The 19,945-nt window shown below is 42.7% G+C and overlaps 1 protein-coding gene across 1 annotated transcript in view; it reads right to left on the reverse strand.

Annotated features, from left to right (window-relative positions):
* alk (ALK receptor tyrosine kinase) overlaps positions 1 to 19,945 on the reverse strand; it is a 369,109-nt gene that overhangs the window by 225,567 nt on the left and 123,597 nt on the right. Inside the window, exon 2 of the mRNA XM_076107773.1 lies at positions 3,716 to 3,826. Within this exon, the coding sequence (XP_075963888.1) occupies positions 3,716 to 3,826 (111 nt within the window). The remainder of the gene's footprint in view (positions 1 to 3,715; positions 3,827 to 19,945) is intronic.

Below are 19,945 nucleotides of genomic sequence, written 5' to 3' on the forward strand. Positions count from 1 at the left end.
TGTCCCATTACATCTGGCGTAAAAGTAACACGGCATTTCAGAAAAGGAACATCATACCAACAGTAAAATATGGTGGTGGTAGTGTGATGGTCTGGGGCTGTTTTACTGCTTCAGGACCTGGAAGACTTGCTGTGGTAAATGGAACCATGAATTCTGCTGTCTACCAAAAAATCCTGAAGGAAAATGTCCGGCCATCTGTTCGTGACCTCAAGCTGAAGCGCACTTGGGTTCTGCAGCAGGACAATGATCCAAAACACACCAGCAAGTCCACCTCTGAATGGCTTAAGAAAAACAAAATGAAGACTTTGGAGTGGCCTAGTCAAAGTCCCGACCTGAATCTGATTGAGATGCTGTGGCATGACCTTAAAAAGGCGGTTCATGCTCGAAAACCCTCCAATGTGGCTGAATTACAACAATTCTGCAAAGATGAGTGGGCCAAAATTCCTCTACAGCGCTGTAAAAGACTCATTGCAGTTGTTGCTGCTAAGGGTGGCCCAACCAGTTATTAGGTTTAGGGGGCAATCACTTTTTCACACAGGGCCATGTAGGTTTGGATTTTTTTTTTTCCTTAATAATAAAAACCTTCATTTAAAAACTGCATTTTGTGTTTACTTGTGTTATCTTTGTCTAATATTTAAATTAGTTTGATGATCTGAAACATTTAAGTGTGACAAACATGCAAAAAAAAAAAAAGAAATCAGGAAGGGGGCAAACACTTTTTCACACAACGGTGTGTGTGTATATATATATATATATATATATATATATATATATATATATATATATATATATATATATATATATATATACACACACACACATACATATAGTTGAAGTGTACCTATGATGACAATTACAGGCCTCTCTCATCTTTTTAAGTGGGAGAACTTGCACAATTGGTGGCTGACTAAATACTTTTTTTCCCCACTGTATAAATATAAACACTGCACCACACATGCAATCAGTAAGAATACAATGTAATAGAAAATGTGAAATATTGAGCAAGTAAAACATGTTACATTTGTACTTGTTTGTTCAATCAACAATTTGGCAAACAGCACACAACATTTGTGGAAATGATGATTTAATTTGTTTCTCTGAACTGTGCCATCATTCATTTGGAGTCATCTGGCTTTTACTGCCCAGATGTGATCCTGCCTGCTCCAGCCACATCACGTTCGGTCCACTAATCACCATACAGAAATAGAAAAAATGTTTTTCCGTTTCTGGTTAGCTAAGATGCAAGAGATGAGAGGTCAGAGCTGTCATATGTGGAATCATAGCAAATGCAGTCGGTTGTGTGCTTGACGGATTGACGGATTGATTTAGAGACGGCAGGGTGATCCGGTGACTAACTGACACCAATTACAGTGAGGTCCACTGCAGGCTTTCACAGCCACAGGCAGATGGAGAAAGGTCCCACTGTTCCACAGTCAAGGATGTGTTTCATAAACAGTTTGTGTGGCAGTTCGATGGTGGGACATCGAATCATCACTTACAGGAAGACCTCCGACCCTCCAAGAGGTTGGAAAGGTGCAAAAGAAAAATAACAAGCCGGAGCTGTCGCTAGCGAGTGATGGGAATTGGCTTTGAGAACCTGACATGACACGGATACACGCATGTGCCCCTGGGCTCACTTGCTCTGATGCTCACACCCAGCAGGGGGGTGGGAATATTGGGCTCCGGTCTTCAGATCACTTATCTTACCACTCAGACTTGTTTTCTTCCAATACCAATTTTAATACCACTCTACAAAGAGCTGTATATGATAGGAAATGGTATTCTACAGGCGGGTTCACACCTTGTTTTCCATTTTCTGGTCCGTTCTGAGAGGCAAAAGTCCAGTCCAGAAATTTTAAACAGAAGTCATGTGGTGGACATGTTGTCGCTTATTGATTATACAGTTGCCTCGACTGATGTGCTTTTCTACGCTGTGACAAAAGTGTGTGGATGAAGCAAAAATGTTTCCTTTAGTGGCTGGCTAGTTAGCCAGCTAGCTTACCAGTTCCACCAAGCTTTCATGCTACACTTCTGACAGCAAATCAGCCAAACAGCGTGCCGGTGGCCAGCGGCAGGGCTGGGTCTAAACAAACCATCAGTCAATACCCGCAGCTCGGAGACTACAAGACTGCAGAAAGCTCTCCGACAGCCGAACTAGACTCTTAGCGGCATGGCGTGCGCTAGCTCGCTAGTTAATGAACAATTTGCGGTACATAAACAATAAATCCATCAAATTCAATGGTAGTAAATGTGCAAAAACAATGCTAGTTCACCAGTCACGCTTGTTTTCGCATGTATGATGATGATGTTTGACATGCTTGAATCCCGCTTGCAAAATATGGCTCAATAAAGCCGGTACCAGAGAAAGCGATCGTTGTGAGTGCATGACAACCTCAGGATTAGCAGGATCACTTTTTTCATCGTTAAAAACGATCTAATGCAGGAAGGTGCAGCTCCATTTCTTCATCAACTATTACAATGTATATATTTTTACAAGCTCAGCAAAAGGCTTTACAGCTGCAGTAAAGTGCTTGTGATTGTATCTGTGACATATCGCCGCACCAGCGGCTGACAGTCAATTGAGATTAGTGAGCTGTGAGGGAACATCCAATACAATCGCATCATCCACATGAGTACGTCTGTTCTTAGCATAAATGTGGTGTTTAGACTTAGTATTCTGTTAACAGTGATGGGCATCAGAGAGACTTTTCTCCGATGCCCTCAAGGATTCTATAAATTAGGATCGTATTAAAAAGGCAAGAAACCCTGAATGTTGTAATTTTACAGTGAATCCGTGATGATATCCTTTGAATAGGAATCTGGCTGCAGTTCACACCTTAGTTATAGAAGATTCATGTTTTAGCTCTTCCTCTCTCTCGCTTTATGTCCAACTTTGAAAGTTGATTAAATATGCTGTATCTGTTCTTGTGGTTCTTATGCTTCAGCGGACGGGATGATTCTCCATCTTTAAAAAAAAAGAGTTATCACTTGAGAAATTGGTTCTTAATGGCTGGATTATTTGAAAAGTAAACTTTCTTGATTTGGAATTACTGTTATTAATATTTTGGGCAAACTTTTCCACAATTTTTAATTGCTTCTTACAATTTTTTTAAACTTTCTTTTTAGGAAAAGCACATTGGATATCTTAATTAATCAAAATGGAGTACTCTCCTTAACTTTGTTTCAACTGGGTTTCTCCTCTAGCATTATCTACTGGATGATTTGATGGCACATTTGTCATACAGTATACATTTTCTACAAATATTTCATTTAATTAAAGAGGAGGCTTTTGTTGGTAGATTTGTGCAGAGAAGTGTAAAAATGAAAGGAAATGTTGTATTTCTATGCTTATACTTGTGTTTTATCTGATACATTTTTATACTTTCACCATTGTAACCAGCCCGGCTCCTCACAGTTATTCTTTTTGAGTAATTCTATCAGCACTGGCAGGTTCCAGATGTTTTTGTCATAGGTACTGGATGTTGCATTTTCCTGGTTCCTTGAGTGGGTCACACAAAGGCTGATCAACAGAAGCCCAGTTTTGTGATGGCATCAGTGCGGATGGTAGAGGGCAGGCTGGACAGAGACGTTTATGTGAACTGATAGACAGCTGATGTCAGGTGTCATGGCCAATTGGGGGCAAAGGATATTCGGAGCACAGAAGCACCTTAGCCTGTCCATCTGCCTGAGGAGAGCTGACAACATCCCGACTCACCTGACATGGGCACGGAGTCGTTGGGAAAGCTCAGGTCATCCTCGGCCACCCAGGAGAAGCTCCAGTACCCTCTAGGAATGCCAGCAGCAGCTCTGCCAGCCAACGGTTCACCTGCGAAAACAGCAAATCCACATCTCACTTTCAGAGAACGTTTCGCAGAGACACAAGATAAGAGATCCTGAAAACCGTTATTAATCATTCAAGTACATAATGAATACTCCTTGCTGTGTTTATTTGGGCTTACTGGTTGCCATCGATTTGGCATCCATGCTGAAGCAGGCATTCTCTCAACTCCTTCTGTTTATTAAAGTCTCAGGGACGGGGTGTCGGTTTCCGTTTGTTAGATGCACAGTGTTTTTTTTAATAAGCTGTGTTCACAGAAAACGTACAGTTTCTGCTTGCCAAATACATACGGCTTTCTTTTTGAAATAAACTTCCAATGTAGGTCTACTTAGTTTTCGGGTTTACATGGTTAGGTTCAGACAACAAAATCACCAGGTTAGCTTTCAGAAGATTTAATGGTTTGGGTTTGTTAGGTAAAATAATTACATTTGTAACTTTTGTACGTGGCGCCAGTGAAGAACGTAAGTTACGATACAATCAAATTTGAAATAAGTCTAGGTTGGCTCGGTTTCATAAAGGACACAAACAGCCGTCTTCTAGATGAAAACCTGAACCCAACCATTCACCCAGACCTCTTCCCAATGTGGTCCTCTTTGCTCTTCATACTACGTCAGTTGCTCTGAGAGTCTAATAATGGATTGGTTTACTTTGGAGTTAGTTGAAAGCCTGGTGCGTAACATCAAACCAAGGGCCACTGACCAAGCCTCAGTATTTGACACGTTGGGAGTGAAGACAGGTTGACAGAGGTCCCATTTATGTGGTAGTCCAACACACTCATCGCTCCACTAGCCTTAGTATCGTCAGTAAAAGTTTCACAGTTTCACCTTAATGCTCAAAATGTAAGAAAAAAAAAAACATTATCCACTTTAAATCAAATTTGAAGTCAATGAAACATTCACAGTATTGGTGCAGCAGATTAATAGCTGGAGAACTCAAGCAGTGGCACAATGAACTTGAGTCATAGTTTAAAAAGAAAAGTCCCAGGGCCCATATGAATTGGTTATTGGATATCGATAAGCTCTACATAATTACCTGAGGACAAGTTTGCCTGATTTTGTTTGACTCTGTCTTCACCTTCTAAACTCTGGCCAATTACCACAAGATCGAACAGAAGTCTGTTACTGTAAAGGAGAGGCAACAACTTTCTCTTTCACTTCGGTAACACCAGCGCTGCCACACACACACACCCATACACACTATCGTTCTCACTTTGTCCTTAGTCCATGTGTAATTAGCACACAGCCACAGACCAATCCAACACTGCCTAGGAAGGAGACGCCAGCATAAATTCTTCAAATGAGCCTTAAAGAGCGGTTGAACTTGAACACTGCCTTTCAGGACAGAGCACCTTTTTGGTTTCGGCCAAAGAAGATATGCATGATAAGATGTTGACTCGCATAACAGATGTGTGTACATTCTATGCTATTAATGCTTAAAATGCTCACACGAGATCCTTCCAGGGGGGGAAGAAGATTGTATGTTTACCTTGTTTGAAGTAAAATCCTTTTATCTATACAAAAGGATGGCTGTGTGCTTTTAATAAACTGGGACTTGAAATTACATCTCAGCATTTACAGCTCGTGTCTTTTCAAGCATTGATGGATAGGCTAAGAGCAAAGCGATGTGTTCACAAGATGGAAGAAGGGTCAAGCGCAATATCAGTGCATTTAACTCTGAAGTCATTTTTGTTCCCTAGTCAACAGGAGTGGATAATGTGACATCAAATCGGTACGTCTCTGCAGATATACCTCAGGATGAGAACGAAATTAAAGATGTATTAACGGGCCAAGAGACAAGTATATCAATGATTAGCAATTGGTACAACTGAAGAAATTACGAAATGTTCTAAAAGAGTTATGTGCAGTAGTACCGAGTAGCCCCTTCCCCAGCTTCAAATGAGGTGGTTTTAATTTGTCTAATTTGTCCTAGGCCTGGATGAACGTTTTGCTCTTCCAAAACAGTGGACATCACCACATGCTGTCGAGACCCTTCATTTCCCCATTGATGGCCAGACGAGCGGAGTCAACTCTGCCCCCTTACAGAGAGCCTGGTTTGGGGTCAACAGCTGTCGCTACCGGGGACACTGGCTCTCCGGCCGGCCAGACACTGCATGAGCTGGCAGGCCGCTGCCTGGTAGCTGGAGCTGCTGCAAAGCTCTTAGATGAACTGGAAAGCTGCTGGAGGAGCTGACTGGCCATTGTGAGAGGTGGATTGCTTTGTGACTGGCTGACAGCTGGCGTTGGACAAGCTGGCTGGCTGAGTGGCTATCACAGGAGAGGCCTCGTGTTGGCAATTATGTCCCCGATATTAACAGGTCAAGAAGGCCTGAGGCAGCAATGAGCCTCAACATAAAGCTCTTTATTTGCCAGTCAATCTAAGTTCCAAACCCCATTTATGGAATGAAAAAATTAAACTTTCAATATACGAGCAGTGAAAATGAGTCTTTATCAGGTTGCATTAGCTCATCCTCACACGATCAACGTATCCTCACTCAACGGTTCTTTCGATATATTACGGAAAGTAGTTGGTTTGCCAATAAAGAACCCTCGCCGGAATAATGTTGTTCAAAATGTACTCATGGAAAACAGCATTTCTGGCATCCCCGTCAGCCACGCAAGTATGTGCATGACAAACACATACACTCCTGTGCACAAACAGCCAGCAGTCCAAGTGCAATTCACCACCACAGAAGAGAGTTAACTCAGCTCAGTGAACAGTCTAATTCAGTCCCAACCACACTCCGAAATCCCTCAAACGCTTAGTGGATTCATCAATGAGGCTTGACTCGACCTGTCACTTAAACACGGATACGCGCAAACGTACATCTCCCTCTCTCTCTCTCAGGCTGTCTCTTTTCGACTCTCAAATCACTCAAAATGTCTCACATCTTTCTTTTGTTTTTGTTTTGACTGAGATTGAAGTGGATGGTTCCTGCAAAATCCATTAAAAAAAAGATATCAGACACACGAGGGACAGACACGTAGGACGGGGACAGCGCTGTACGTGATGTATATGGCGCTCGGGGGCTCTGTTTCACGCTGGTGCAATGATCCAGAAATGAAGCCAATTACCCGTGAAAAGGCGTGGGAGGCTGAGTGTGAGAGGCAGTGGATCCGTTGTGTCCAAGAAAAGACTACTGGTGGAGCTGGAATCTTACGGATTCTGGTTTGTTTGCAGGTCAAACACATGTGTCTAACATGCTTATGAGACTTGCAGCTGTGGGAAGATCCAACTCAACAAAGAGACGTTTGATGCCGTTGGATTTTCACACTCCTTGGGCCTCGCATCGCAATCGTCCCCTTTCCTATTTTGCCCCCCTACATACATTACTGTCTAAATAAATTGATTACCTGTCCGGTGCAGTGACACGTCATTAAATGCTCGTCAAAGTCTGCCAGCGCCGCGTCAGGTAGCTCAGGCCCCCGGAATTGGCTGCTCTCGCTCCGCCCAACAAAAGGCTGCATTGATTTCCATCAGAGGAGCCCACGTGTCCGCTAAGCACTCCGGCTTTCATTAAGACCCTCGCAGAATTCCACGCACGTCGCCTAACCTCTCCCCTAAAAAAAAAACACGCGTCACACACGCACACACTTGATCGCACTTCTCACTGGAGACGTGTGCCAACAGAGGCAAGGCGTAACCTCCACTTCTCCAATTAAAACAGTCTTTAAAACGAGAGTGCGGTGACAGTAAATAATTCAAATATGTCTCATTGCGATTAATAGAGACGTCAAGTTCTTCCAGGTCTCATTCTAACGACTAGCATCGAAGGTTAAACAGGGTTAAATAGAGGGAGGCGGATTTCAAGTGTTCATGTTAATATGCCACCTACTGCGCTTGTTGGATGCTTTAAGAGGGGGGGGGGGGGGGGGTTTCTAAGAGGCTTTCTGCATTCGTCATAATGTTGGTACATGTTTTTTTTCAGCATAAACCCTGTCTTGTAAACAAGCAGCGGTTGAAAACTCACTTCTACCCTCCTCTATAGTCGTCACTGAACTTGGCGTGGATGACATTTCTTTGTGGAATATGAAATTAATGGGAACAAATAATGCAAATTTTCAGGTTAACGCAGGTATTTTGGGTTTCTATTAGAACATGTTTAGATGCTTTAACGTTAAAATAAAACACATTATTTCTAACAACACCTGTATTAACCCTCTTTTGGGTAGGTGTTCTTAAAGATACAGGCGTTAAAATGCAGCGTTTCAGACAGTTTTCTTTGCAGGAAGAGGCTATCTGAGCAAACTCGCTTCTGCTCTATAGCTGTCACTGAATTTTTTAAGCAAGAAGGCAGCATGGATTACATTCTGCAGAAAGCAGAAACAACTGACAAAACGAGCAATAATGGGGGACATTTTTAAAATTAAAACTTTGATTGAGTCAAACTGAGTGCAATATGCAGTAGTGTAATATTAAATGAAATTAAAGGGGACATATCATGCTAATTTGTAGGTTCATACTTGTATTTTGGGTTTCTGTTAGAACATGTTTACATGCTTTACGGTTCTATAAACACATTATGTCTCTCATACTGTCAGTCTGAATATACCTGTATTCACCCTCTGTCTGAAACGCTCCATTTTAGCGCCTGTCTCTTTAAGACAACCTACCGATAAAAGCTGCTTTGATCTGCCAGATCTGACTGTCATGTTGAATGTTTTCTGATGTAGGCAGCTGTCAAAAAACTGGCCGGGCTGTCTCACTTCAGTTCAGCTGTGGCTCAAAGCGGGTTGTCCTTTGACACCAAGGTTGGCGGTTCGATCCCCGGCTTCTCCTGCCATGTCAAAATGGCCTTGAGCGAGACACTGAGCCCCAAGTTGCTCCCCGGGAGCTTTAGAGCAGCCAACTGTTCCTAATGCTGAGGATGGGTTAAATGCTAGGGTCAAATTTCCAGGTTCTTTTGTGGGTTGGTAGACACTCCAGATACCCAAAATGATGTGCTCAAGCACTTTTTCATGATATGTCCCTCTTTAAATGTCCTCCTCTAGCTGAATATAGGTTGTGAACCGTTCGCTTTGGATGTCAAACACGCAGCGCCGGTAAACAAGCTTCCGATGCAATAAACTCCGCAACGAGCAGAGACAGCGAACCGCAGCGTATGATGAAATACCAGCTACGCCAAACACCCACCCCTGAAACAGCATCACAGGAATGCCTTCTGACAGCACCTGAGATGCTCCCCCTAAGTAATGTGTGTTCATTCGCCCGCAATTCAGAGTGAGAGCAAACGCTGTTTTTTTTAGTTTTTTTATATATCAAAGAAAGCAATCACACGGCTTCAGTCTGAAAGTATTATCCAGGGGAAGAAAGGGTTGCTCGGTGACAATGAAGATGTCAACTGGGCTTCCCCGATGCTCATTAAAGAAAATGAATTTTACACACTGCAATCGTACTTCCTCCCTCTTTCTTCGAGGCTTTGCTGCACCAGTTGTGCTCCCAAACACACACCTATTAACATAGCAGGCAGCCCATTACTCACAACTAAAGGCATAAACATGACTCATTCACAGAAACAGAGGGACTCCTAAAAGTTGCAAGGGAAAAAGAAAAGAAAAAAGTTTGAGCATTTGACATGCTCTGGAAAAGAGCTTGTGGCCACAGGGTGTCCAACGTAATGATGGGAGCGCAAATTTAATTATTTATGCAAGATGCTTTCCCGTTTCATGCCTTGTATTGAGCCCAACAGACCTCTTATTTATGTCAATGTAAGACAGCTGCTTCAGCAAAGCCTTATAGAGCAGAGCTTTCCAAAGAGGTGAGGGGGGGGGGGGGGGGGGGGGGGGGGGGGGGGGGGGACAGGTGCATGCAAAGTTAGTCATTGTCATATTTGCCCGTCTAATTTGGAGCTCATTAAGGTAATTAAGGTCTGTAAGATGTACAGGTCTGTAATTCAAGTTTATTTTTCAGTATTAGAGTAATCCAGTGATAGTGGTGTATGTACAGTGGGTACGGAAAGTATTCAGACCCCTTTAAATTTTTCACTCTTTGTTTCATTGCAGCCATTTGCTAAAATCAAAAAAGTTAATTTTATTTCTCATTAATGTACACTCAGCACCCCATCTTGACAGAAAAAAACAAATGTAGAAATTTCAGGGTCTGAATACTGAATATATACACATCCATGGGTATGTTGCTGAGAACAGCTGCAAATGGCCAATTCTGCATAAATACATGTTGTATGAGAGGGGCTCCATAGAGTTGGACTTTAACAGACCCCTGCTTTAGAGAGCGCCATTGAATCATGCCTCTCACTCGTTGCAATGATTTCTCAAACTATTTTCACATTTTCTAAATAAACTGTTTTGAAAGGGATACCTCGCCCACAAAATGATCTCAGTATGTTGATTACTCATGCAGGGTCTACCTTGGATTGTTGAGGAAAACTTAGTTGGACCCAAACAGGGAGAAAAAGTCTTGATGAATTGAAGTAAATGGGAGATTAAAAACAACAAAACTATACCAAAACATCTGTTTACAAACTCAGTCTCACAACTGGCACAGTATAATCCCAAGTCTCATTTACCAGTTGTATGCTCACTACTTGAGAGCCTGTGAACAGATGTTTTGATATAGTTTTGCAGTTTTTAATCCCCGATTTACTTCAATTCATCAAGACTTTTCTCAGTTTGTTGATTCTTTGTTCACCATGTGAGTAAAAAAAAAAGGTTGAAGAATTCCCTGTAACCCGGGGTAACAAACTAATTGAGGTACAGATTACAATTTAGAAGACAAATCATGCTACAACATCATAATAGTGACTGTTTTTGTATTTTTGCTCTCCAGTTGAGGAGCTGCAACCAGCAAGTCAACATTCTACGCAGTGGCCTGGGCACCAGCCATGCACAGCTGGGATTTTACAAGCCTGTGGGTAATGTAGTCCTTTATTAGCAACTCAAGGACAAACACTGTTTTCCTCCGACAAAGTGGAAACCAGAACACGTGTCCATTCCCCCTTCACTCCTGCAGCTTGCGCTGGGTCTCCATACCGTTACGTTTCCAACGCAATGGGTTCAAATAACAACGCGTATACTTCTGGAACCCGACGTTGGAGCCACATAATAAATCCCAGAGCAGAGCTCATCGAGTCCTCGTCGACTTCAAAGCGTTTGACCGTGATGCAGCGGCGTTTGTTTCGTTACATCATCAAAGCGCGCGCCGAGCAAGATCTGAATTGAAGGAGGCATTGAGCAGCGTGTGTGCGTGTATGTGTGTGTCATGAACTGGCTAGTATGATATTTCATGCACATACAGTGTGAATCATTCATCAAAAGAGCAGCATTCAAAGCCCACTCTTGTGCACAAGAGGGGATCCCCATATAAGAAGGTGAAAGTACCGACTGAGCCGTTACCGCGCTCAGGGGCAGAGAATCAGAAGCACTTATCCCATGAGTGTCGTTACAATATGAAGTTAAATTACACACTCACACTCAGGAGCAATATGCTTTTAGCTCGTGTTTAATGCATGCTGATGCTGAGGTAAATAAAACTGCTCTGCTGTACACTTTGCTCCAAACTAGCTGTTCCTCACTACAGAGAGGTTTCGTTCTTTTTGGGGGGCAAATCACCCAGCAACCAAATGTAGTGATGAACTGAACAAAACACACATATCATTCTACTGAATGAGGAATATTCTATGTTACGTGTCCTCTTCTGACTTTAACAAGTAAAAACAAGCTCCCATGCCTCCGTCTGTCTTTAGAGGACTCCGTCCCTGTAAACTCGATGAAACAGCCGACGCGTCCCCAGTCAGCCGATTACCGCTCCAAGATGTCTAACGCAACACAGTGAAATTAAAGTGATGAATATTTCCCTCAGCGTGGGAAGGAATGCATCTAAAAATTAAAAATAAAGAATTCTATATTACAAATCGCTGAGCCTTCCACATCCTGGAAACACGTCGCATTTGCTCAAAAGAGAGAGAAGGTAGAGGGCAAAAGCACAGACTGCTCCTCCTTGACGAGATGCCTCTGAAGACGGCGGCATCTTGGCCGGCTTTCTCACGACGTGAACGTTAGAATTAAAACAAAAAACAGCAATGAAAACAATGCAGAAAGTGACTCAGGAACACATTTCCTCTCATTTGTGTTCGCATCCAGCATTTGTTGTCATTGTCTCAGCGCCCACTGATTTCTTATCTCTGCTCTGCTCTTAGGTGAGAGAACATTTTACGAGTGGAGGAGAGCTCTTTTAACCAAGAACATGAAAACAAAACAAAAAATATCTGCTTTTTACAGTCCACAAATTATTTGCGCAACACAAGGAACAAAAAACAGGTTTTCAATTGTAGGAACATACAAAAAAACATATAATATAATGTAGATTATTATATGTTTTAGAGCAGAAGTAGCCAACCCGGTGCCCGTAGGCACCTGGTCGCCCGCAGGGACCACGTGAGTCGCCCGCAAGGCATGTTCTAAAAATAGCACTAGTAAGAAGACAAATCACTGTCGAAATCCGAGAGCGCAAATAAGATCCACGCGCGCGTGTGTGTAGAGGTCACGTGCGTGCAAATTAAACAACAGCCAGCGTATATTACTTTGATGAGTGCTTTCACATCACTCCGCGCAGAATATCTGCTCGCGCGAGCAAAATTGCAGCATGCGAGGAGAAAAGCATGCTTTGAGAGCGAGGGGCGTCCGCTAGCGCGCGACTACTATCACTGCTCTTCTGCTCGCAGAACTTTCATAGTTTTTCTTTTTGACACTAAGTGGGCGGACCCAGTCGCCATTGTATAACTACGTTTAATTGGTTACAATCCTCGTCTTTGGATTGGCCGGATATTACTCGGATATCAATCTTACATAACTGATCATTTGTATAAACATGGGACAGAGTTCATGATTTGTTAAAAAATGTTACAAAAGTAGCGGTTAGTACAAACGAGACATGATGTGACGATATGACAGTTAATGATTTCCTAAAAAATGTTAGAAGTGATAATTTGTACAGAAATATAACAGATGTGACTTTGAACAAAATACACAATCATTGTTGAAACTTCTTGTGCCCGACCGCGGACCAAGTTTAGCGTACAGAGTGTCGTACAATGCACTTTTCAGGAACGAATATAATGAATGTTACACACATGTTATATACCCAATTAAGGAAAAAACTCTGGGCTACAAGATCATGTAAGCCACTCTTACATGCTCCAAACACAATTCTACACAACTAAAACAAACAACTATAAGAATTACCAAAATATCAGTCATTGATGTGAGCCGACTCCGCACTCACTCATGGCGGAAAGCTACAAGCTAACACGGGAAACCGAGATACCAGAAAGCAAGCCAATTCTACACAGATCCTGGAAATATCTTCAATATTTCTCTCTGTGAAACCATTACATAGAGATGAGCCATCAAACACCAGAACCACAAACCGCTTTATCGATTATTATCAGAAATGCAGCTCACCTTTCGCTGTTTTCGTAAAGACAAAGCATAGAATCCCGTTTTTTTTTCTTCAAATATCTGTTCTACGGATGTCCTGTCATAAAACTGTTTCCGTGAATACAGTGGGTGTTATCTAAACCAGGGGTGGGGGTTTGACTTTCTGCGTATCGGATTTTACGCTTCACGAGGGACGGCGCGTTTTTGATTCTGACTGGCTAAAAGTGCTTTAAATCTTTTCCACGTGGGGTCGGCTCAATTCTCTAGACTCTAACGCGTCGAAAGAGGTGTCAAACACTTCGACACATTCGACCAATGGGCTGCTGACTTACAGGTCCGCGAAGACACAGAGGAACTGGAGTCAGACAAACTCCATGATGACAGAGACACAGAGAGGGCTCAGAGAGGATTCTGGCTCTCAAAATGAAGCCAAACTGCTGTATTTGGATGTTTTGAACACCATTAGTGATAAAACAAGTGAAATATATAGTTATATAGTATAGATAATTAAAATGGAACAGATGATTCCAAAATGACAATTTTGGTGACCTCGCCTGACCTCTCTGTACTAAAACCTCTCTAATTTTGTTCTGCTTCACTTTATCAAAGTCTAACTTTGCAGAGAGACTGTTCACATATTGTGCTATGATTTGGGAGAGGTTTAAACTTTCAGCTGCATCATTCAAAAGAGATAATCATGCTTTCTGTGCTTTTCTTTTCAGGCGAACCTGAAACTTTTCAATTTGAGCTGTGTGTTTATTATAACATCAATTATAACAAATTAAGAAAATAGACCTTGTAGTTGCAGAAATACACTCTTTTTAGTAAGGGTATGCAATTTTTGAGTAGAGGCCTAAAAAATAAGGTTAGGGCTCAAGAGGTTTTAATAATTATTATGAGTAATAATTAACATTGACATGTGATCAGATAGTCTCTTCACAAATATTATTATTATTATTATTAAAAGGTGATCTGTGCAAGTTTGTTATTCAGGAAGTTTGTATCAAACAAGTAGCCCTTCGTACTACTCAGTGCCCTTGAAGTAGCTCTCCGTTTCAAAAAGGTTGGTGACCCCTGTCTTAGAGTAAAGTATAATGATTGGATTATTAAAGAAATACTATTGGTCCATTTCGATTCCATTACTGCTGAAGTTCTTATCTCTCCAATTCTTGGGCACGAGCCAGAGCATTGGCACACGGCCCAACACCTAATCTGTTTAGGGGCGTCACCTACGCTGATAATTAACAATCAGGCTTCAATTCATGATCAAGTGGCACTCATCATCAGGCACACCTGGAGTTCTCTGTTCACTGTAAACAAAAAATAGGGAATATGAGAGAAATGTTAGAGAATGTTGCTGGTTGAGGTCCATTATTATTCTTTTGCATCAGAGGGTCAAAGAGAGAAGGGGGGGGGGGGGGGGGGGGGGCAACACTGCACCCTGCTTGTCCCCGAGTAATCATTCGCCTGCAACAGCTGACGCCATCACATCAGAGTGAGCAAGAACACTGGAGAGAGAGAGGGGGAAAGAGAGAGAGAGACAGAAACATAGAGGGGGAGAGAGAGAGAGGGGGGGGGAGAGAGACAGAGCGAGAGAGAGAGACAGAAACATAGAGAGAGAGAGGGGGAGAGAGAGGGGGAGAGAGAGGGGGGAAGAGAGAGAGAAACAGAAACATAGAGGGGGAGAGAGAGAAGAGAGGGGGAAGAGAGAGAGAAACAGAAACATAGAGGGGGAGAGAGAGAGGGGGAAGAGAGAGAGAGAAACAGAAACATAGAGGGGGAAAGAGAGAGAGGGGGGAGAGAGACAGAGCGAGAGAGAGAGAGGGGGAGAGAGAGGGGGGAAGAGAGAGAGAAACAGAAACATAGAGGGGGAGAGAGAGGGAAGAGAGAGAGAAACAGAAACATAGAGGGGGAAAGAGAGAGAGGGGGGAGAGAGACAGAGCGAGAGAGAGAGAGGGGGAGAGAGAGGGGGGAAGAGAGAGAGAAACAGAAACATAGAGGGGGAGAGAGAGAGAGGGGGAAGAGAGAGAGAAACAGAAACATAGAGGGGGAGAGAGAGAGGGGGAAGAGAGAGAGAAACAGAAACATAGAGGGGGAGAGAGAGAGAGAGGGGGGGAGAGAGACAGAGCGAGAGAGAGAGACAGAAACATAGAGAGAGAGAGGGGGAGAGAGAGGGGGGAGAGAGAGAGAGGGGGGGAGAGAGACAGAAAAAGAGAGAGAGGGGGAAAGAGACAAAGAGAGAGAGGGGGGAGAGAGAGAGAGACAGAGACACAAGGCTGGTGGATCTCATATGATAGCAGGTCTCCTCTGCCCCTCTGCCTATTGACTCCATGATGTGCAGCACAGTCTGCAGGGCTCCTTGTGTTCACTGCCTCGGGCGCTTCCAGGACACGAAAACTCAGCTTCACTCTCAACACTTTTTTTTTTCTTGCAATCTTTTGCATTTGATCGAGCTGCTTGAAGGTCAGGAAGAGGTCATTTTTCTTTTTTTAACCAGCCATCCTCCTGCTTTCTGCTCTGTAACCAGGCAACAACATTACAGAGAGAAACACCATCACAGCCAGGGAAGCAAGCGCACGGAGTAAAAAGAACATCTATCTCTCATATCTCATGTTCCTCTGTTGAAGGCAACAGCGGTGTTTACATTGCAGCATCGACTGCGTGACGGACGGTAAGCCAATCAGCGGCGGCTCTGACTCAATCAGGAGTGAGGTGCAGCCCTTCTGGCTCACAGCGACTAATGAAAAAGAACAAGAGCATATTATTATTATTATTATGAAACCAACTTGTCAGTGTGCAGCTGATGATGTTTGATGGGGATGCTCTCCTGGAGCAAATTACCCTCTACTTGTGGAATTTCTTCCAAACCAGTGATTGCACATCATAATTTTTTTATTCACTAGCTGCTTTTTACCCCCCCCCGTCAAAGAGTGACAGCTACACATCTCCAACTTGACAGAACACACATCAGAGGGATCAGAGACGCTCATTCCTTGATGTTCGGCACTCTGTTGCGGCTGCAAGAGTCGTATCACGGTGGCGCCGATGGAGACGAGTGATGTGTGAAAAAGACGTTCGTCCATGTGTGTCATGTGACTGGACTCATTTCACTGACCAACAGAATGACAAAAGAGAAAAAAACGGGAATTGTTGCAAATGATATGGGACACGAGGCTTCTAATGGCACAGATGGATTCCGAGCCCGCGCACCTTCAAACTATCAAAGTATCATTTTTGAAGCTCCCCTTGCAAAGGTTCATGGTTCAAGGATCTTTACACACTTAAATACACCATGCATATTCTTGTTTGTTCATGGAGATATTATATCCTTGCAAACTTAAGAGTGTGCAAACAAGTGGGCTATTTTGGTCTGTTGCGTTGGAGAAGCACGGTGCCAAACGTTACACTTCCTCCCTGAAACGCTCACACATTTAGAATAATTGACTTTCACATCCTTGTAGGAGTTCTGTGTGCGTGTGTGTGTCGGTTAAATTGCATTACAGAAGAGTGGGAACGTGTGTGACTTGTTGGCAACACACATTTTCAGACGGCTGTGGCAGTTTTGACGTCTTCGCTGTCAATCACAGATCGAGCAGGAACGCGTTATTTAAGAGGAGGTGACTCAGCTGTCAGTGACAGTCTCTCAGAGCTACAGCGACATGAAGCCACAAATCAAATACCGCCGCACAATATCCACAGGCCCCTTTTTTTTTGCCCCTTGGAATAGGGCGAGACCAGGGATTGTCGTCATGCGGGGTTAGATGTAAAACAATCAGAAAATAGCTGCGGTGATGTCATCAATACCGTACACTCACATTTGTTTTTTGAGCTCTCGGGAGCAGTGACATGTCTCTGTGAGCAACACTGTGGATTTAGCAATTCTTTTTTTGGTGTTGCGGATGTTGTATTGTAGATACATTGGTTTGATTTACATAACCTAGGGTTAGGATTAATGTGTAACTTGTGCTATGATTTAGTTCCATATACATTGAATTAACCAACGGTTGTATTAACGTCTGCATCTTAAAATAAAGTACCTTTAGAAAAATGTATTTCACTGATTTGCCCTTCAGCTTTACATTCAGTTCATTCAGGTTTGAAGTGATGTCAACCCAAAAACCATGATATTATATTTTTCTCATCTTCTAAAAAGAGAAATTAGTGTGCAGGGACTTTATCTGTGGTTATTAAACCACTTGTTTCAGCTCTATTCTCTCTGTTATTAACATGTGTTAGGATTCTGATCATATTGGGCTCTTAGTTCGTTCATTATGTGACTTAATTTCACATGAGTGGGTACGTTTGCTTAAAAGAGTTGTTCTTTGTCTCGTAGTGGTGCTTCACATTACCGCTTTTATTAATCACCACATGAACATATGAGCCATACTGGCTTTAAACTGCCCGTGTGAAGAATAAACCTTAAAGAATCTGTTCATTAATGGTTAAAGACTCTGGTCTCGCTGGTCTCGCTGTCCACTTTTCTCGTTTTGGAGATCGTCATGTGAAATAACTTCCTCGACTCACGTAATTTTTCTACCCTTCGTTCTGTGCCGGTTAAAATTTGATATTTGCATGCATGCTAACTTCGAGCCCACATTCTAGAGCAGTACGCTATGTAATGGCTGCTGGCGGTGGGGAAAGTTGTTATAGTTAATTAAAGAGTCAGCTCTGGGCCCACAAAGGCAGTACCCCAGGGGCACCGTCTACATCCGATTTAACTGTGACCGTGATTGAGCCACAGAATTAAAATAGGTTTAGGAGCACAAGTGCTTGCTAGTTGAGTGGAATTAGCAAGCTAACTAGCCAGTTGTCTGCTAGTTAGCTTGCTTATTCCACCATGTTTTAATGCTGCACTGGATACAAATGAGGCAAACAAAGTTGTGGATGGCCATTAGTCGGTTTTAGTTTATATGCCAGCTACAATGGTCGCAGTGGCAATGCTACAGATAAAAATGGCCGCCGCTCAGACCTTCTTGCAACGTCGATTTTAATGGTAACGTCCGATCTTCTCTTATTGTATCTCTATGGATTGAAACCTAAGGCCTTTGTGATGCAATAATGAGGAATACAGTCCACACACTCAAACACAGCAGTTGTTGTGCTAATTTTAACTTTAAGAAGAAATACGTTTTTTTTTTTTTCATTTTGAGTTGTTCACTTTATTAAAAAGTATTTATTCTTCATCCTTCTATAACGTTCTTGCATGAATTGGATAGTGTAAGTCTTATTTCAGCAAATTGCCTCTCATTGTTACATCTATCCAACGCTAGTGTTACAACGGAACTCTTTGTATTTGACAATGACTCACGTGGTCTGTCAGTGTGTAGCAGACGTCCAAGGGATTTTTGTATTTGTAGTGGACAAATATGTGCACCGTGTGTCAAAGCTTGACAGAATTAGCACGAACAACCACTCAGTTGTGATGCTCAAACACAAAGGCGTTGCTATCGTCCCCGGCCTCCCCCTGTTGCAACATCTTGGCAACGTCGCATGCATTCTGCGCGAGGCTCCGCCAACAAACACGATCCATCAAGAACGAGCCGCCACTGTATGAAAGTGGACATGATTTACCGCAACGCCTCCCCACTCCCCCTATAATCACTCGAGTTAATGTAATGCGGGCAGGCTTTTAAAAACTAAAATGGTACTCTATAAATCTGGCCCGTCTCTTGACCTGCCATCTTTCCTTCCTCTCTTGTTTTTGCCAGTTTCTGCTTGTTCGCCCTCTCTCTTTACCACACACACAAACACACAGTGTCCCTCTATTGTGGCAGTCAGTCCTTCCAGCTCCCTCTTCACGCCAGCAGTCTCACTCTTCCTCCATGAAATCTGACTCTTACCTGCGCCTTATTCCGTGTGATTTCCCCCTCCACTACAGAGAGGACAGCCACTAGCAGCAAATCATCTCTGTTACCTCTCAAGAGTTTGCCCAACGCACCTTTTCAATGGAGCTTTGTGTAAAGTGGGTTTCCCACACTGCCCTCTGCCTGCTTTAAAAAACATGTTTACTCCCTGGTTGTTTTTAGTATCTGGTCTGAAAACATGCTCACTTAAAAGCTTGCTATCCTTATATCATGATTTAATGTTGAATTGCAGGGACTATAGACTATTGTAATATTGAAACAACATGACAATATCAAAGGGGCCAGTGTGTTGGTTATGGCAACATCCAGCGGTGATGTTTCAGATTGCAGCCAAATGAAAATGAAAAACCCAAAAGGCCCTCTCTAGAGCCTGTTTGGTTTGTGCTTTCTGGGCTACCGTGGCCACATGGCGGCTCATTTTCAGCTTACAAAAACACTTAGTGTCAGGTGATTATACACTGATGAAAACATACTTATTAATATTCTATTCCATTTCTGCCAATAGATCACACGGAATGTTAGACACTGTCCCTTTAAAAAGGCAGTTCCACAAATTGATCAGTTTGCTGACTTGTTAGGAAACAAGCATTTAAACGAGAATGCTAATCCTCCACTTTGCATTCTGACATAATAAAAAAATGACCTTTTGTTGTAGATATATAAACATATATTCGGTAAGTGTTACAGAATAGTGGGTGGAATTAAAATGGAGCAATTACTCATAACTCATAACTAACAATTGGTGTGGGCAGTTTTCCTTCCTTCCTCCTGAAAGTAAGCAGCGAGTTATGTTTCATTCATAATTTATGTGTATTTGACTAATCTACATTATAAAACTGCACTTTCTTCTC

Source organism: Anarhichas minor, unplaced genomic scaffold, assembly GCF_050575085.1.
Source record: "Anarhichas minor isolate MPS153535 unplaced genomic scaffold, ASM5057508v1 ptg000040l, whole genome shotgun sequence".
In the NCBI taxonomy this organism is placed as follows: domain Eukaryota; kingdom Metazoa; phylum Chordata; class Actinopteri; order Perciformes; family Anarhichadidae; genus Anarhichas; species Anarhichas minor.